Genomic DNA, 15,775 nt, shown 5'->3' on the forward strand with positions numbered 1-15,775 from the left:
GGATTAATAAAAGAAATACCGATAATGATAATTTTGATCGAAGGCGCGTGTAAGAATTAATTTCGTATTTTAAAGAAAAATTTTTGTTCGTCTGCTATGTTGGGAATAAAAATTTTACAAGTAAAATCAACAATTTTAAAAACATATAAAGAAATATTATTTGAACTAATCTAAACAGCTACTCTAAATCGCAAGCAAGTACGTATCCCAGACTGCACAAAATATTATTAAATATTTATAAAATATTTATAATAATTACTTTAATATTTTATAAATATTTATCATAAATATCTTATAAATATCTTATAAATGTTTTTGGAGTTTTTGAATTAGATTAAATAGATCATAAATTTTTATCGTAAATATCAGAAAATATTTACGATAAATATTATGGTGAATATTATAAATATATTTATTAAATCATTATAATACAGATTTTTTAAAATTTATATTTTCTTTAATAAATACTCAGTAAGAAATCATGATTTAAAAAGACATAATCAACGATTTTTTAATCAAAACGATTGGTTGATGTAGTTTAATCTAAAATTTATTCGATTAGATGTTTTTGTCTTTTTCAAACTCTATTAACTATTTATAAAAAGTTAAAAATGTGTAAAAAATAATAAGAATTTTTAGGTCGGTTCTTTTAATTTAAAGAAGGAGGTATATATTGTGTAAAAAAGTTTATAAGTAACTTATTAGACATTTATTTTATAATAGATTATAAAATTATAATATACACTGAATACACTTAGGCAACCGAGTAGTTTAACAAATAAATTTACGTACACATCGATATATACGTAAATTTATTTGTTAAAAGACATTCTGTTGCAGAATGTAAAAATTGAAATAACGTTATGACATTTTTAACTTTATTAATTTCCGTTTTTGCCAGTCTTATATAATTCTCACGACAAAAATCAAATACGAGAAAGATATACGTTACATAGCGGTAAATGAAAGAACTAATAATTTAGTTAAAAAATATTTACAAAATAATTATATACTATAAACATTTATCTTTACATACCATCAATATTATATGAAATATTTAATCTATGTTTTAATATATTAAACAAAGATTTTTATAAAGCATTTTCAAAATATTTATATAATATTTGAAAAAAATATATATTCATAAATATTTATAAATTTTTATCATAAATATTGTGTGCTGTCTGGGATTTGTCTTTCTTTATGCCGTAAAAAACTCAAGTAATAAACTGATGTCATTCGACGTCAAAATGACGTATGCGTTACCTGGGAAATTAAAAGTGGCCAAAAACATCATTTTTGGTTCCTTTCAAAATCCTGTAATGCTAGGAAAATTCTCAAACAACCAAGTTTAACATAAAAAAATCTTCCCCAATAGAAAAAGTCAATATGATGATTTTTTTATTCAAAATTTGACGATTTGTTGACGTCAAGGAAACATCAAAAATACATCCTATTGTAGTAATATAGGAACCAAAACAGTCTAAGAGCCGGAGCACAAACTTTTGCATAATGCATAAAAGAATCAACTAATTAGAATCTTTCATTTCTATCTTCAGGATGAAAATCCTGAAGATATAAAAAAATGAAGGATTCTGATTGATGATTATTTACATTATGCAATTGTCTGTGTTCCGTGGTCCTATACGAGTTTTCTTTTTTACAATATATATAAGAAGCAATATTAAGAATATATAATTCGACTCTTTAAATAAATACACAATATATATATACGCATATCGGCTGTAGGAGCCTACCGCAATGTCTTCTGCTTCTACAAAAATTAATTCTTCGTTAATTAGGAATTTGGTTTAAATCTCTAATTCCTAATTAACAAAAAATTAATTTTCGTAGACGCAGAAGATATTGCCGTAGACTTTACAGCCGATATGCGTATAGATATATATTGTGTATTTATTTAAAGAGCCGAATTATATATTCTTAATATTGCTCCAAACCAGATCCAAACCAAAGATATTATTCCTAATCAACGAAAAATTAAGTTCTGTAAACGCAGAAGACATCATGGTAGGCTCTACAGCCGATATACATATAGGTATATATTGTATATAAAAGAAGATTAAAAATATAACACATTTATCCAGTAAAACATGAAATAAATTTATTGAATATGATATATATTAAATTTATATTTAATATATATATATCATATTCAATAAATATATAATTATACATACAAAATTTAATAAACATTAAATATTTATTAAAAAATATTATTTATTAAATATTATATATATATATTATATATATACATATATTTATTAAAAATTATATATATTATATATATATATAATATTACAATATGTATTGCAATTTTTACAATAAATGTTAACATTGTTTCCTTAATAATGAAATACTTATTAAGTCAGCTCTTTTAATTTTTAAAGCCACAATCTCCACTTGATTCCTCTCGACCAATAGAGCCAAACGCGATGTTATTGCGACACTTATGAAAGAAAGAACATTTGAAAAAGGAATTTGAATCCTATGGTTGGGATCTCAAAAATTCCCCCTGTTCCTTCTCTTAACATCCCCTGTAAAGAAATAGGCGAGAAAAATATTGGTCCGAAAGTCGGCTGAATCGGGACTCGAACCCGAGAATTGTTTCCTTAATATAACTTTTTGAAAGATTATTTTTAGCATGGATTAAAAACCAAGTATGCAAAAAAGAAAGTTGTCTATATCTAATAGGAAAAAGTACATAAGTAATTTTGATTTTTTATCATTTTCAAATAATTTTTACATTATATTATAAATCTACAGAGCCAGCGTAAAATCGATCATTTTTTCGTCTTGTGAACAGTGTACGTGATATCATGATAAATCAAATTTTCGTCATATGAAAAATCATGACATTTCAAATCAAAATAAAGTCATTTTGACCTTTTTCTTGACTTCAGTGTGTTCCTTGGGTTCGAAAAACGTACTATCGCACTTAGGGAAAGAAAAAGTAATTTTTTTATCCTCTCAGCAAACACAGTATATAAATGTTATATACTTAAACATGTTACATGTAACGTATATGTTAGTTGTAATTTCCCACTCATAGATGTAACATTTTTAATATTACATATATATTACATTGTAGTTATATTGTCATTATATCTCAAGATAGCACTGACTTATCAATACATCAATGTGCTATTTGGTATATAATTACAATATAACTACAATGTAATATATGTTATATTAAAATGTTACATCTATGAGTGGGAAATTACAACTAACATGGATGTTACATGTAACGTACACGTTATATTACCTGTTATATTCCGTTTTATTATAGCAATGTAACAATTATATATCGGTGTTTGCTGGGCTACTGTGTAAAAGAAAAAAACTTTAATTTATATACCTGTTTGTACAGCTTGCAAGAGCGAGATCAGGAACTTTGCGTCGTCCTCGGATGAGTACGTAGATGTAGGGACGTCGGTCAATCTTGGGTTTGGATTATTCAAGAGTGTCTGTCGCGTTGAAATCGAACTTGGCGTCGAAACGGAAACAGGATTCACATTGTTCTCGTCAGATTTGGTCGACGATGTCACTTTGATATCCGAAATATCTACGCTCCTCGGCGTTGTGTGCGATCTGATCGCGGACATTATGTGACTCGTTTGCGTAGTCGATTGCCTAATCGGTCTCTGAGTGATCTCGACGGACCTTTGGGTGGTTTGGACCGGTCTGGAAGTCGGTCTTTGTCTAACAGTCGTTAATGTGGTCGCCGCGGAAGGATTGTTGCTGCCAAACAACGCCCGCCATAAGCTTACACCTATTCCTGTAGGCGCTCGAGTGATAGTTTTGGGTCGCGTTGTCGTCTTAGGTTTGGCGGTGATAACGACTGGTGCCCTGGTCGTGGTACTTATCGGTGCTTTACTAGGTTGTGCCAATGTAGTTGTTGTAGTTGATGTGCTACTACTGACGCTTGAGGGTGACGTTGACGGATACGCCAATAAATCGATCATTATTGGTTCGGAAGATGGAACATCTTTGATGGAGTTAAGATTGTTGTTTGAATCTATGGTGTTAATTGCTTTCGGCGAGCGTGTCAATTCGGGTCTAGCCAATGCAAGCGCTAAAATCTACGAAAAAAAGGAAATATTTAATTGACATATACAAAGTGCGTTTACGAAATATTTGGATAAACTGTTAAGCTCTTATATTAGAGATATGCATATATTTGAATGCATATATTCATTACTTAAATAGCATAAGCGTACGTCACTTTGACGTCGAATGACGTCATTTTGATATTTAATGACGTCCCCCTTTTAACTAGGTATAAATTAATATAATATGTGTTATATACGCACCCTGTTTGCTAACATTTGCTCTATTTCACTTAATGTTTTAGATGATGTTTTAACGTTTTGGTTCTGTAACTGTAAAAATTTACATTTAGTACGTTAATTAATTATGATATTTATTATACAACATTATTATAAATCAAGAAAAAGTAAGCTTTATTGACCAACACTGGCTAAATGTAAGAATCTTTATTACAAAAGAGACGACATTTTGACCCTAAATTGGGTCCTCTTCAGGCTATAACATTAATTCAAATACAAAAAAGTTTACAATAAATTTTAAATATGATAATATTATAATGTCTACTTTATAAAAAATAATATTGAAATTTGATGGAGGAGATGGAAGCTGATTAAATAATTTATTACGACACGTGCACGAGAATCGGTTTGACAAGACTTTATTGCGCCACGTTCGAAAAGGAAGTCGGGATAAGAGAGTCGATATTCCTTGCGCGTCTCTTGATACATTTATCTAGATGGCATACTAACAGAGATCGCGTCGTTGCTTATCATGCGTGTTGAGCTTTAGCCTCTAGTTCATGAGTGTAATCCCATGTAAATATATAATTCTATCAAAATTAATAATACCTCTTATTTAAAAAACACAAAAAACTAATACGTTTAATATGGAACAAAGTGTTCCCTATGACAAACTAAACAAGACAAACCGCGATTTAAATAGTCAACAAGTAAACAATGTTAGAGAGGATTAAATGTCGAATAAATAAGCCAAATAACCCACAAAACCAAAATAACCCGTTTCTAAACTTTGAAAAGAAAAGAAAATACATTAAAACCCAGCAAACACTGATATATAATTGTTACATTGCTATAATAATACGGAATATAACAAATAATATAACGTGTATGTTACATGTAACATCCATGTTAGTTGTAATTTCCCACTCATAGATGTAACATTTTAATATAACATATATTACATTGTAGTTATATTGTAATTATATACCAAATAGCACATTGATGTATTGATAAGTCAGTGCTATCTTGGGATATAATGACAATATAACTACAATGTAATATATGTAATATTAAAAATGTTACATCTATGAGTGAGAAATTACAACTAACATATACGTTACATGTAACATGCTTGAGTATATAACATTTATATATTGTGCTTGCCGTCATTAGTAAACATAGAGTTTCTCATAATTTTGTTCAAATGTTTCAATCTTACATAATGAACGTAATGTAAAAAAGAGGGAAATAGGTGTAATGATCTTAATTAAAAAACTAAAAAACTCTATTAATATGCAAAAGGATACTGAAAATTTAAACCCAATTTACGACACTATCCTTAATTTATTTTAAATCTTAGTAACTTATAATATTATGTTATTTCAGAGATAGTTAGTCGGTTTTAGTATGATTTTTATTCATTTAGCATATACATTTTAATGTATTTTCTTCTCTTTTTAAAGTTTAGGTACGGGTTATTTTGGTTTTGTGGATCATTTGACTTATTTATTCGACTTTTAATCCTCTCTAACATTGTTTACTTGTTGACTATTTAAATTGCGGTTTGTCTTGTTTAGTTTGTCATAGGGAACACTTCGTTTCATATTAAACGTATTATTTTGTATTATATTCGATCTTACATTTCAGATTGACACTATAAGCGTTTAGTTTTTTTGTGTTTTTTAAATAAGAAGTATTATTAATTTCAATATTATTTTTTATAAAGTAGACATTATAATATTATCATATTTAAAATGTATTGTAAACTTTTTTGTATTTGAATTAATGTTATAGCCTGAAGAGGACTCAATTTAGGGTCAAAACGTCGTCTCTTTTGTAATAAAGATTCTTACATTTAGCTAGTGTTGGTCAATAAAGCTCATTTTTCCTTGGTTTTTAAAATTGGACTGGCAATTACATCTTACTTTTGATTATTATAAATGTTCTTAAAATTAATGGAGAAAAATAACAATAATTATTTATGTTGATGTTGCCAAGATCCTAATCTTAGGGTAAGGTCATCTTGCGAGTTTTGTAAATAGAACTACTATATCATATTTTTTAAATATAAATCAATTCCTCACAATATTTTTCATATGTACTCATTTTGCATCCCACACAGCACAAAACATTTCAAAGACCTTCGCAAAATTTATTCAAAAATGTTTCATATACGTCTTAAATACGTGAAAATGTCCGCTATTTTGTCACAAATATGTTTATGAAAGATTGCATAAATGTTTCAAATGTTACTTTTTCTATGTTATGTTTCTTAGATGTTATAGTGACGTTTCAGTGTTACTTGAAACTTTAAAACGTTTCTGCAACATTTCTGTTGAGTTTTGTGCTGTGTGGGAGTAATACGATGCACAAAATAATGAGAAAATACATATCCCAGATAGCCACAGTAATTATATATTATGACATTTTGACATCAAAATAATGTAATTTGACGTCAAAATGACTACTTTTACTATCTGGGGTGTAATTATTTGAAAAAAGTCATTTTTAAGTAGTAACTACATATTTTTTGTTAAAACAATTATGTGTTTTCTTTACACCAATTGATCAATTTCTGTTAGTATTTTGTGCACAAAAGTATTGAGGTAAAAAACATTTGATACAAAATTTAAAATAAATAAAATCGATTCACCAATGAATTTAGGAAAGTCAAATCCTCGAATGTTGTACCAAAGGGGCTTTCCTTCGAATTTGTCTGTAATCCGTTTAGTACATTGTCCGTAGATATTGTCGCAGGTGATGATGGAACCATATTTGAACGCGTCGTTATACTCAACAAAGTATTTATGGAAGAATCAGTTGTTGCGTGCCGAGGAATAACAGATGGACTACTTGTTTGGCCTATCAAAGTCGTTGTAGGAATTGTTGTCAAAGTGGTAGTAGTAGTACTAGTGGTAATGGTGGTAGTAGTAGTAGTAGGTATTGTTGTAATTGCAGCTGTTGTTGTAGCAGTAGTTGTGCTAATAGCAGCAGTAGTCAATGCTGTTTTGTTTGTACTGGTTGATACAGTACTGGTTGTAGTAGGAGTAGTAGTTGATGCGGTTGTTTTATTTTCAGAATTCGTTAGGGTTACACCACTTACAACCGGCGTGAAGACCTCTACCAAGGGGCTTATAGGACGTGGCATTATGTTCTGTACATTATTTTCTGCCGGTTCGTTCTGTAAACAACAATAATACAATGGAAAGAAAAAATGTACATATACAGGTTAGGTAACTAAACAAAAGTATACAAAGCACATCATCAAGTGCAGGACGACGAACTAAATCGAAAAGTCCTAAGCCATTTTTTAATCTGAGCTTTATTTTTGACGCTATAAACTTGTTAAAATTTGCCCATTAGTGCGTGGCTACAACGAAAAACAGCACCGCTTTATAGTAGGCTTTTAGTACGCCTACTAAGTACGCAAACTTTAACAATTTATAGCGTCAAAAATAAAGTTCAGATTAAAAAATGGTTCAGGACTTTTCAATTTAGTTTATTGTCTTGTGCCAGATGGTGTGTTGCGTATGCCTTTGTTTAGTTACATTCTGTATACATATACAGGATGTATCAAAAGTATGGGTACCCCTGAATATCTCGTGAGAATGACGTTTTTGAAAAAAAATTAAATACAAAAGTGTTAGGGTTTGAACATGCGCATTTGATGGTGCCCTTGAACTTGACCTTGAGGTCAAATTAAGAAGTCAAATCAAGGTCAACTTGATTTTTTTAATGGGACTATCTATTTTTGATATCACCCATATAGCACCGAAAGATTGTATAATCATACATAGACCTTACATTGAAACATTGCAATATTGCATATTGGTTGCGAAATATTGCTGCATCATTGCTGCAAGATTGCTGCAACGACTAGATGGCCGCTTTTTGTAATATTGCAATGAAACATTCCTAATAGTACAACATATTCGAAAGATATTCAGAGGATATTCAGAGAACATTTAAACATCCTCAGGATCTCTGAACGTCTTCGGGATATGTGTGCTGTTAGGGATTACAGTAACATTGTAATGTAATTTTTATAATAATGAATAGTAAAAAGTTGCAGACTAAATAATTTACTTTATAAAATTAAAAATTTTGTTTTTAAAATAAATATGTGAAGTACAATAAACAGATTTTCATTCCTTCGACTTCATCGAATATTTATCTGATTTCTGAGGAATCAGTTTAGTATGTATTTTAACATGTATGAATTTCCTGTGTTGGGATCAAGTTCAAAAAATTAAACTGATGTAAAGATGTAAATTGTAACTAAAAAGTATGGGATAGATAGAGGATCGCGCGCCGCATAGCGATAGATAAAAAAAGGAACTAGCGGTAGATAAAGGAAGGAACTAGCGATTATTAAATAACATTTTTTATAATCTTTCTGGAATGTTGCTGCAACATTCTTATGAAATATTACATTTACATGTTTCTGTAATGTCTCTAAAATGTTACATTGTAACTTGCAAGAGTGAAACATTGCTGCAATGTAATTACAATGATCTGTGCTACATGGACAGAAATGGAAAGAGCGAAAAATTTCACGTTATCAAAAATAAATAGTCCCATTAAAAAAAATCAAGTTGATCTTGATTTGACCCCTTGAAGGTCAAGTTTAAGGACACCATCAGGTGCACACGGTCAAACCCCAAACTTTTGTATTTAACTTTTTTTTAAAAACGTCATCCTCACGAGATATTCAGAGGTACCCATATTTTTGATACACTCTGTATATATATATATGTATGTATGTATAACTGATCAATAAAAAAAAGAAATTTTTATTTAGTTGCCCAAGAATGTTTGAACGAATTTAGGATATTTTGTGGATGCCAAATCCAAAAAAATGACAAGTATTTTGCTGAATTGGTTTTAATTTTTGAGATAATGGGTAGCTAGATTTTTTACTACGCCTGATTATTATATTTTTGCATTTTTTTTTTTTATTTTTTTATATTTTAGGGCATTTATGATCTTAAAAACTAAAGCCAATATAACAAAATTAATGCCATATTTGGAATAAGCAACGCAAAGTTACCCTGTAAAATCTAAAATCAATCTAATATATTAAAGCAATAAAATCAGTGTTGATGTCAGTTTAATGGATACTTCAAGTTAATATATATCTTATTATTTTAACTCTGTTTTACAAATGTAAAAATTTTAAGAATTTAATTATTCAAAATTGCTTCTTTAATATTATTATACATTATTATTTCTTAACAGCATTAATTTTATTCTATAAGAGAATAATTCAATAATTATATTATAAAGACGCACCAATTGGTTCGATGCCACTGATGCTGTTTGTATCGGTGAATTGGTAGTGATCCCGAATATCTGATCGAGAGGATCTTTCCAAGGAAAATCAGGAGATGTTGTCTTTACACCATCACCCGACTGGTTCAGTAAACTTTCAAAAGATGGGATCGCTGTAGATGCTGTACCTTCATTCAGAGAAGTCTAGTAAAATTAAATAATAATTAATCATTATAATAATAATTAATGACAATTATAAATTTTAAGAATTATGCACAGCTAAAATAAATTAATATTATTATTATTATTTATATTTGATATATTTTAATATTTTATTTTATCATTGTATTGTTGTTTAGTATTATATGTTTTATTATTAAAAAATATTTATAAAACTTGAAAGGAAACATATTTTGATATATTTTAGTAATAAATTATATTTACAAAACGCGCAAAATAAATCATTTTATTATTAGCATAGACAATGAGAAAAATTCAAGTGACATTTATAACAAACAGGAAGCAGGTTTATTAATAAAAATATTCCATGAAATTTGATGACAAAATTCTAAATTTGATAATCAAAATTTTTCATTGAGAAATTATCATATTAAATTCTATGATATTTCATGCAATTACTTACAGCTACTGAATTTATCTTCACATCAATCACTTTTGGATTGACCTCAGGTGCACCGTCGATCTGATAATTGATAAATTTATCCTGAAATATTCATTATTACATTCAAAATATTTTCCATTGTTACATATTTAATCACAGCATATATAGAATGCGCGAAAAATCAACAAAATAGTATATTGGCTAACAAGTGCGGGAAATTGTAAATCGGCCGAGAGTACGCCAAACTTCCGCACTCTCGGCCGATTTACGATTTCCCGCACTTGTTAGCCAATATACTATTGTGTGACCGGTGCGTAGAAAGAGAACCTTTCTAAAATCCCATCATGTGCGGAAAGGGCAACTTTCTGCGCACCTGTTGCACAAAATATTTTTTTCCATTTAAAAAATTCAAAATGATATTGATAAGACATTGGCAATGTAATCTAAGGTCAAATTGTTTACACCGCTGAATAGGTCCTTTTAAACACTACAATTTTTCTAAAACATTTTTAAGATGCTTCCTTTCTGAAATATTAGATCCCGTTACGGAACTTATCGCACTTCCTGTATATAATTCAGTAATATATTTCGTTTCTTATACCTGTCCGATATATACAGCACTGCGTTGATCAGATGTTATTTTTGTTCGAGAAGCTTCACTAGTTTCGCGATCCGGGATGATAGAAGAGCCGTCTGGACTTTGCAGTTTACCGAATCTTGAGGCTACATTTGGCAGCTTTTGGAGGCTTAATAAAATATCGCTCTGAAAAATTTTACATCACACATTTAATAATTTTGCCAAGAAGTAACCGTAATAAATACGCAAGAAAATTAATTATTTTTTAATTTAATTTTTTAATTTAAATTATTTTATCCTTCAATTTTTATCATGATAAAATTTTTTATTTTTTTAAATATATATGTATTTACATAAATATGAGACATTTTCTTATTATTTATATAAATGATAAAAATTTACAATATATTTTGAAAAGTATCTTTTAAAAATACAATATATTTTTGTCTAATAAATTTATTTAGAAATAATCAGATTGAATTTGTTAATATAATTAATTCGCATATTAGAAATGTTTGCAATTATGAGTAATTTACTATATTATAAAATATAAAAATTTAGAAGTATAGTTTTTATAACTTTTTGAAAATATATTAAGTCTGCTAAAAAAATAATAAAAAAAGTTCCTTTTTGTAGATTTGTGAATGTAATATGAATTTATTTTGATTCGCAAAACCTGTCATAGAAAATTTTTATAAAATATTTTTAGTACATTAAAATCCAATCGAATATTTATAATATGAATATAAAACATGTAATTAGGTATACAATATTGCATATATTATATATAACAGAAAAAAGATATAACACACGTAAAAGATATAATACGTAAAAAAAGCAAAAGTGCAAGTAAAAATAAACATAAGTGCTGAAAATATATGACAATTATTTACAAATTCACAATGATAATTTGTGTACAGCACTGTAGAATCTTTCGATATTTTTGACCTGGAAAATATTAAATTGCATTTTATTAAAATGATACTAGATATATATGTACATATTGTAAAGCATATTATATAAGAAAATCTGTTATAAAAAACTACAAAAATAAGTTAAAAAGTATTTTACTAAAAAAACTGAATATTGTTAAACTAGCAATAATATTATATAAAAATATGCAGTGTGTTATAAAACTTCACTATATCTTATATTTAATAAAACCAAAATAAATTAGAACTAAATATTAGTCATTATACATATCGTTAAATCATATATGTTTATATAATTTGATTCTTAATCGTATTTATTGCATTTAACATAATTTTAATTTAATTTAATAAAATTATACGATAATTATTAACGTTAGAATGTAATATAAAATGACGATAATTATCCGATTACGTAACAATAAAATATTTGCAACTACGCGACTCTTGTTCTCTTGATATAATAACTTTCGTTATAACGATAAAGCTACTTATTTATTAATATGTTCATGCGCAGCAATAATATTTTTGAAGATCTTTAAAAATCCCGCCACGAAAGTAATCATTTCTCTGGGAGAGGCTCAGTTGCGCACAATACAATTACCCACGTTGCAATTGCCCATAATGCAATTGGACACATAAGATTACGCACAGTTCTTTTGTGCACACTCCTTCCACGTATGCTACCCGACGAAGTGGGTGCGGGAGAGGAGGAAGAAGCACCCCTTTTGCACTCACTCCTTTGTGTGTGTGTGTGTGTGTGTGTGCACGCGTGCGTGCGCGAGCGCGCGCGTGTGTATAGACGTGGAAGGAATGTGCGCAATCTTATGTATCCAATAGCAATGTGAGCAGTTGCAACGTGGATAATTGTACTGTGCACAAGTAAAGGTTTCTCCATTTCTTCACCGAGAGAGAGATAAAGGCCCGTATTCATAGTTCGATCTTATATTTAAGATCGTCTTAAGGCTGTATCTACAACAGGTGTAGTAAACTCTAAGCTTTAAGAAATTCACCAATCACAATCAAGAATGAGGGGAATAATCAACGGTGATTGATCAATTTCTTAAGGCTTAGAGCTACTACACCTATTGTAGACCCGGCCATATATAATAATAAACGCTTCTCCACGATTGAAGTAAAACAATATAAAAACAAATCGCGAACTTACCGATTTTATGTTAAAAACAAAAAGAATTTTATAAATTAATTTTTTTTTAATTTTTAACATAAAATCGGTAGATTCATGCATTGTTTCTATATATGCTTTAATCATGGAAAAACATTTAATATTTTATTTAACAAATCAAAAGAAAAGGGTACGCAAAAATGTTTTCTCGATAAAGGCCTAATTTACACCAATATACTTGATACACGTATTAAGTACTAATGATCAATTATAATCATATTCTATTCTTTAGAAGAATGGCTGTGATTCGTCAGTACGGCGTTTGATACGTGTACTAAATAATCAGTGTAAACTAGGCCAAAACAGGACGGTGTTTAGGATCACCTTAAGAGTCTTTGGCTGGGTCACAGATTAATAGACAGATAGCCAAAGGCCTGTCTAAAAAGGAAACCGTCATTTTCGTACGACTTTGCCCCTTACCGACACACTTTGCCCCTGGTTCGAATCCAAGCTAATAAAATCTTTTGATTTTACCAAAAAACTTTGTCTCTGGTGTGAGTTCAGGCTAAAATCCTTTGAGTATACATGTAAAATCAAAAGATTTTAGCCTGAACTCGCACCAGGGGCAAAGTTTTTTTTAAAAAACCAAAGGATTTTATTAGCCTGAACTCGAACTAGGGGCAAAGTGTGTCGGTAAGGGGCAAAGTCACACGAAAATGACGGTTTCCTTTTTAGACAGGCCTTTGGCTATCTGTCTATTAATCTGTGACCCGGCCAAAGACTCTTAAGGTGATTCTAAACACCGTCCTGTTTTGGCCTAGTTTACACCGATTATTTAGTACACGTATCAAACGCCGTACTGACGAATCACAGCCATTCTTCTAAAGAATAGAATATGACTATAATTGATCATTAGTACTTAATACGTGTATCAAAGTATATTGGTGTAAATTAAGCCTTTATCGAGAAAACATTTTTGCGTACCCTTTTCTTTTGATTTGTTAAATAAAATATTAAATGCTTTTTTATGATTAAAATATATATAGAAACAACGCATGAATCTACCGATTTTATGTTAAAAATTTAAAAAAATTTAATTTATAAAATTCTTTTTGTTTTTAACATAAAGTCGGTAAGTTCGCGCTTTGTTTTTATATTGTTTCACTTCAAACGTGGAGAAGCGTTTATTATTTTATTCAACCAATAAAAAGAAAAGCATACATAAAAATTATCATTTAGCCAGTAAAACAGAACGGCTTTAGGATCCCCTTAAAGGGATGCTGACTAAGTTTGTTTTATCGATAAATATTATTTTAATTTAAGTCTTTATTAACTACAGAATGAAAAATCCTTTACTAGAATTAAAGTATTCATAATAAATCTAGGCTACTACATAATGAATATAAGAAAGACAAAAAAGTTAAATAATTACAGTTTTTTTTATCAGTCTTTTGCATTGGGTCAACCTAACTTAAACGATAAGAAAACCGTAATTATTTAATTTTTTTGGTTTCTATTTATTTACACATATATTAACCTAGATTTGTTATTATGAATACTTTAATTCTAAAGGATTTTTCTTCTGTATAACTAATAAAGAGTTAAATGAAAATAATATTTGTCAATAAAACAAACCCAATCAATATCTCCTTAATTAAATTTGTTCTTTGAATAATGTACCATTTTGATAAAGAGATCAGATAAAAGTACCATTTTGTTTGCGCACGGAGCGCTAGCAGGGAGACCAAACGACGTCGCGAATTTCAGGTCGACTCCAGAGGGAACGCCGATTGTATTACGGGTAAGTCCAAAATCGACAGGGCTGGGACTCTGGACATCTCCCGTCAGCTTGTCCGCGGGTCTACTATGATATCTCGGGTCACTATAGTACACCGGAGATTGAGTGATTTGGTTATAAGTGCCCGCTTGGTTAACCTGGTTATAAAACGAGCCGAATGCTGGTCGGTTAGTAGTAGTGGTAGTGCTAAGCGTAAACACAACCTCAACCGGGTTCCTAGGTGAATCCGGTATTATTGTTCCGTTGGGAAATTTGCGAACCAGTCTGCCATCCGGAAAGATGCCAAATATCACATACGGACTGTTTATGTTCCTGGCGTCGATCAAATTGTCCTCCGGTCGCTTCCGCACGATGGTCTTGTTGGGATAAATACCATAAATCTGATAGTCGCGGACGGGCGCTTTGTTGGAAGAACCAAATCTCGAGGTCGTAGCCATCGCTTGATTGCCACCAAAGGATCCCAGATAAGGCCTCTGAGGTAAGGTGCCGAAAGATGTGACCGCCGGACTTGGCGTCATTCGATCTGGCGTAATGATCTGTGTGGTAGGTGACATAGTTGTTGTATTCATGATAGGTGATGACGAGGTCATCATTTTCTCTGATTCGACGGAAGCAATCATTGTGTCTCGAGCATCGATGGTTGTCGTCTCGGTAGAAATAAGGTTTTCGTTAATGTCGATAGTTGAAGATGTCGTCTCGAGCATTGACCCAGCAGTGGTAGTTAGGTCGGCTCGCGAAGATGATTCCATTGATGTCGTTTGTGAAGTCTCCGTCGTCGTCGTCGTCGTCGTTGTCGTCGTCGAGGTCGACGTCGTTGTCGAAGTGTTCGTAGTCGGTTCAATTGATGAGAATAAGATGGTCGTGGTGTCGACCGTGGGTGATTCGAAAGATATAGTAGTGGTAGTTTCGGTTGGTTGCTCGGATTGGATTATTCTTGAGCCAACCGCCGTCCCTTGGGTGATTGTTATTGCTGTTGTATCCTGGAAACGTGCAATAAGATTTGACATTTCATTTACGAGATCAGTTAGTGTTTGGAAACGTTTGTTGTTACGTCGTTGGTTAGTAAAGCTGATACTGATATAACTTACTACTGAATTAGGAATTAATTCCGCAATAAATTAAATTAAGAATTATTCATATTAAAT

At 30.3% G+C, this 15,775-nt stretch overlaps 1 protein-coding gene across 1 annotated transcript in view; it reads right to left on the minus strand.

The window, feature by feature from the left end:
* The window catches only part of LOC114929634 (uncharacterized), an 83,476-nt gene that overhangs the window by 3,526 nt on the left and 64,175 nt on the right, over window positions 1–15,775 (minus strand). Inside the window, exons 9-15 of the mRNA XM_085489453.1 lie at window positions 14,543–15,610; window positions 10,802–10,963; window positions 10,222–10,302; window positions 9,600–9,782; window positions 6,961–7,488; window positions 4,332–4,400; window positions 3,377–4,100 (exon numbers count right to left, since the gene is read on the minus strand). Coding sequence (XP_085345579.1) covers window positions 3,377–4,100; window positions 4,332–4,400; window positions 6,961–7,488; window positions 9,600–9,782; window positions 10,222–10,302; window positions 10,802–10,963; window positions 14,543–15,610 — 2,815 coding nt within the window. The remainder of the gene's footprint in view (window positions 1–3,376; window positions 4,101–4,331; window positions 4,401–6,960; window positions 7,489–9,599; window positions 9,783–10,221; window positions 10,303–10,801; window positions 10,964–14,542; window positions 15,611–15,775) is intronic.

The sequence above is a fragment of the Nylanderia fulva genome, unplaced genomic scaffold (assembly GCF_048542155.1).
Source record: "Nylanderia fulva isolate GAGA-0341 unplaced genomic scaffold, ASM4854215v1 Scaffold84, whole genome shotgun sequence".
Classification (NCBI taxonomy): domain Eukaryota; kingdom Metazoa; phylum Arthropoda; class Insecta; order Hymenoptera; family Formicidae; genus Nylanderia; species Nylanderia fulva.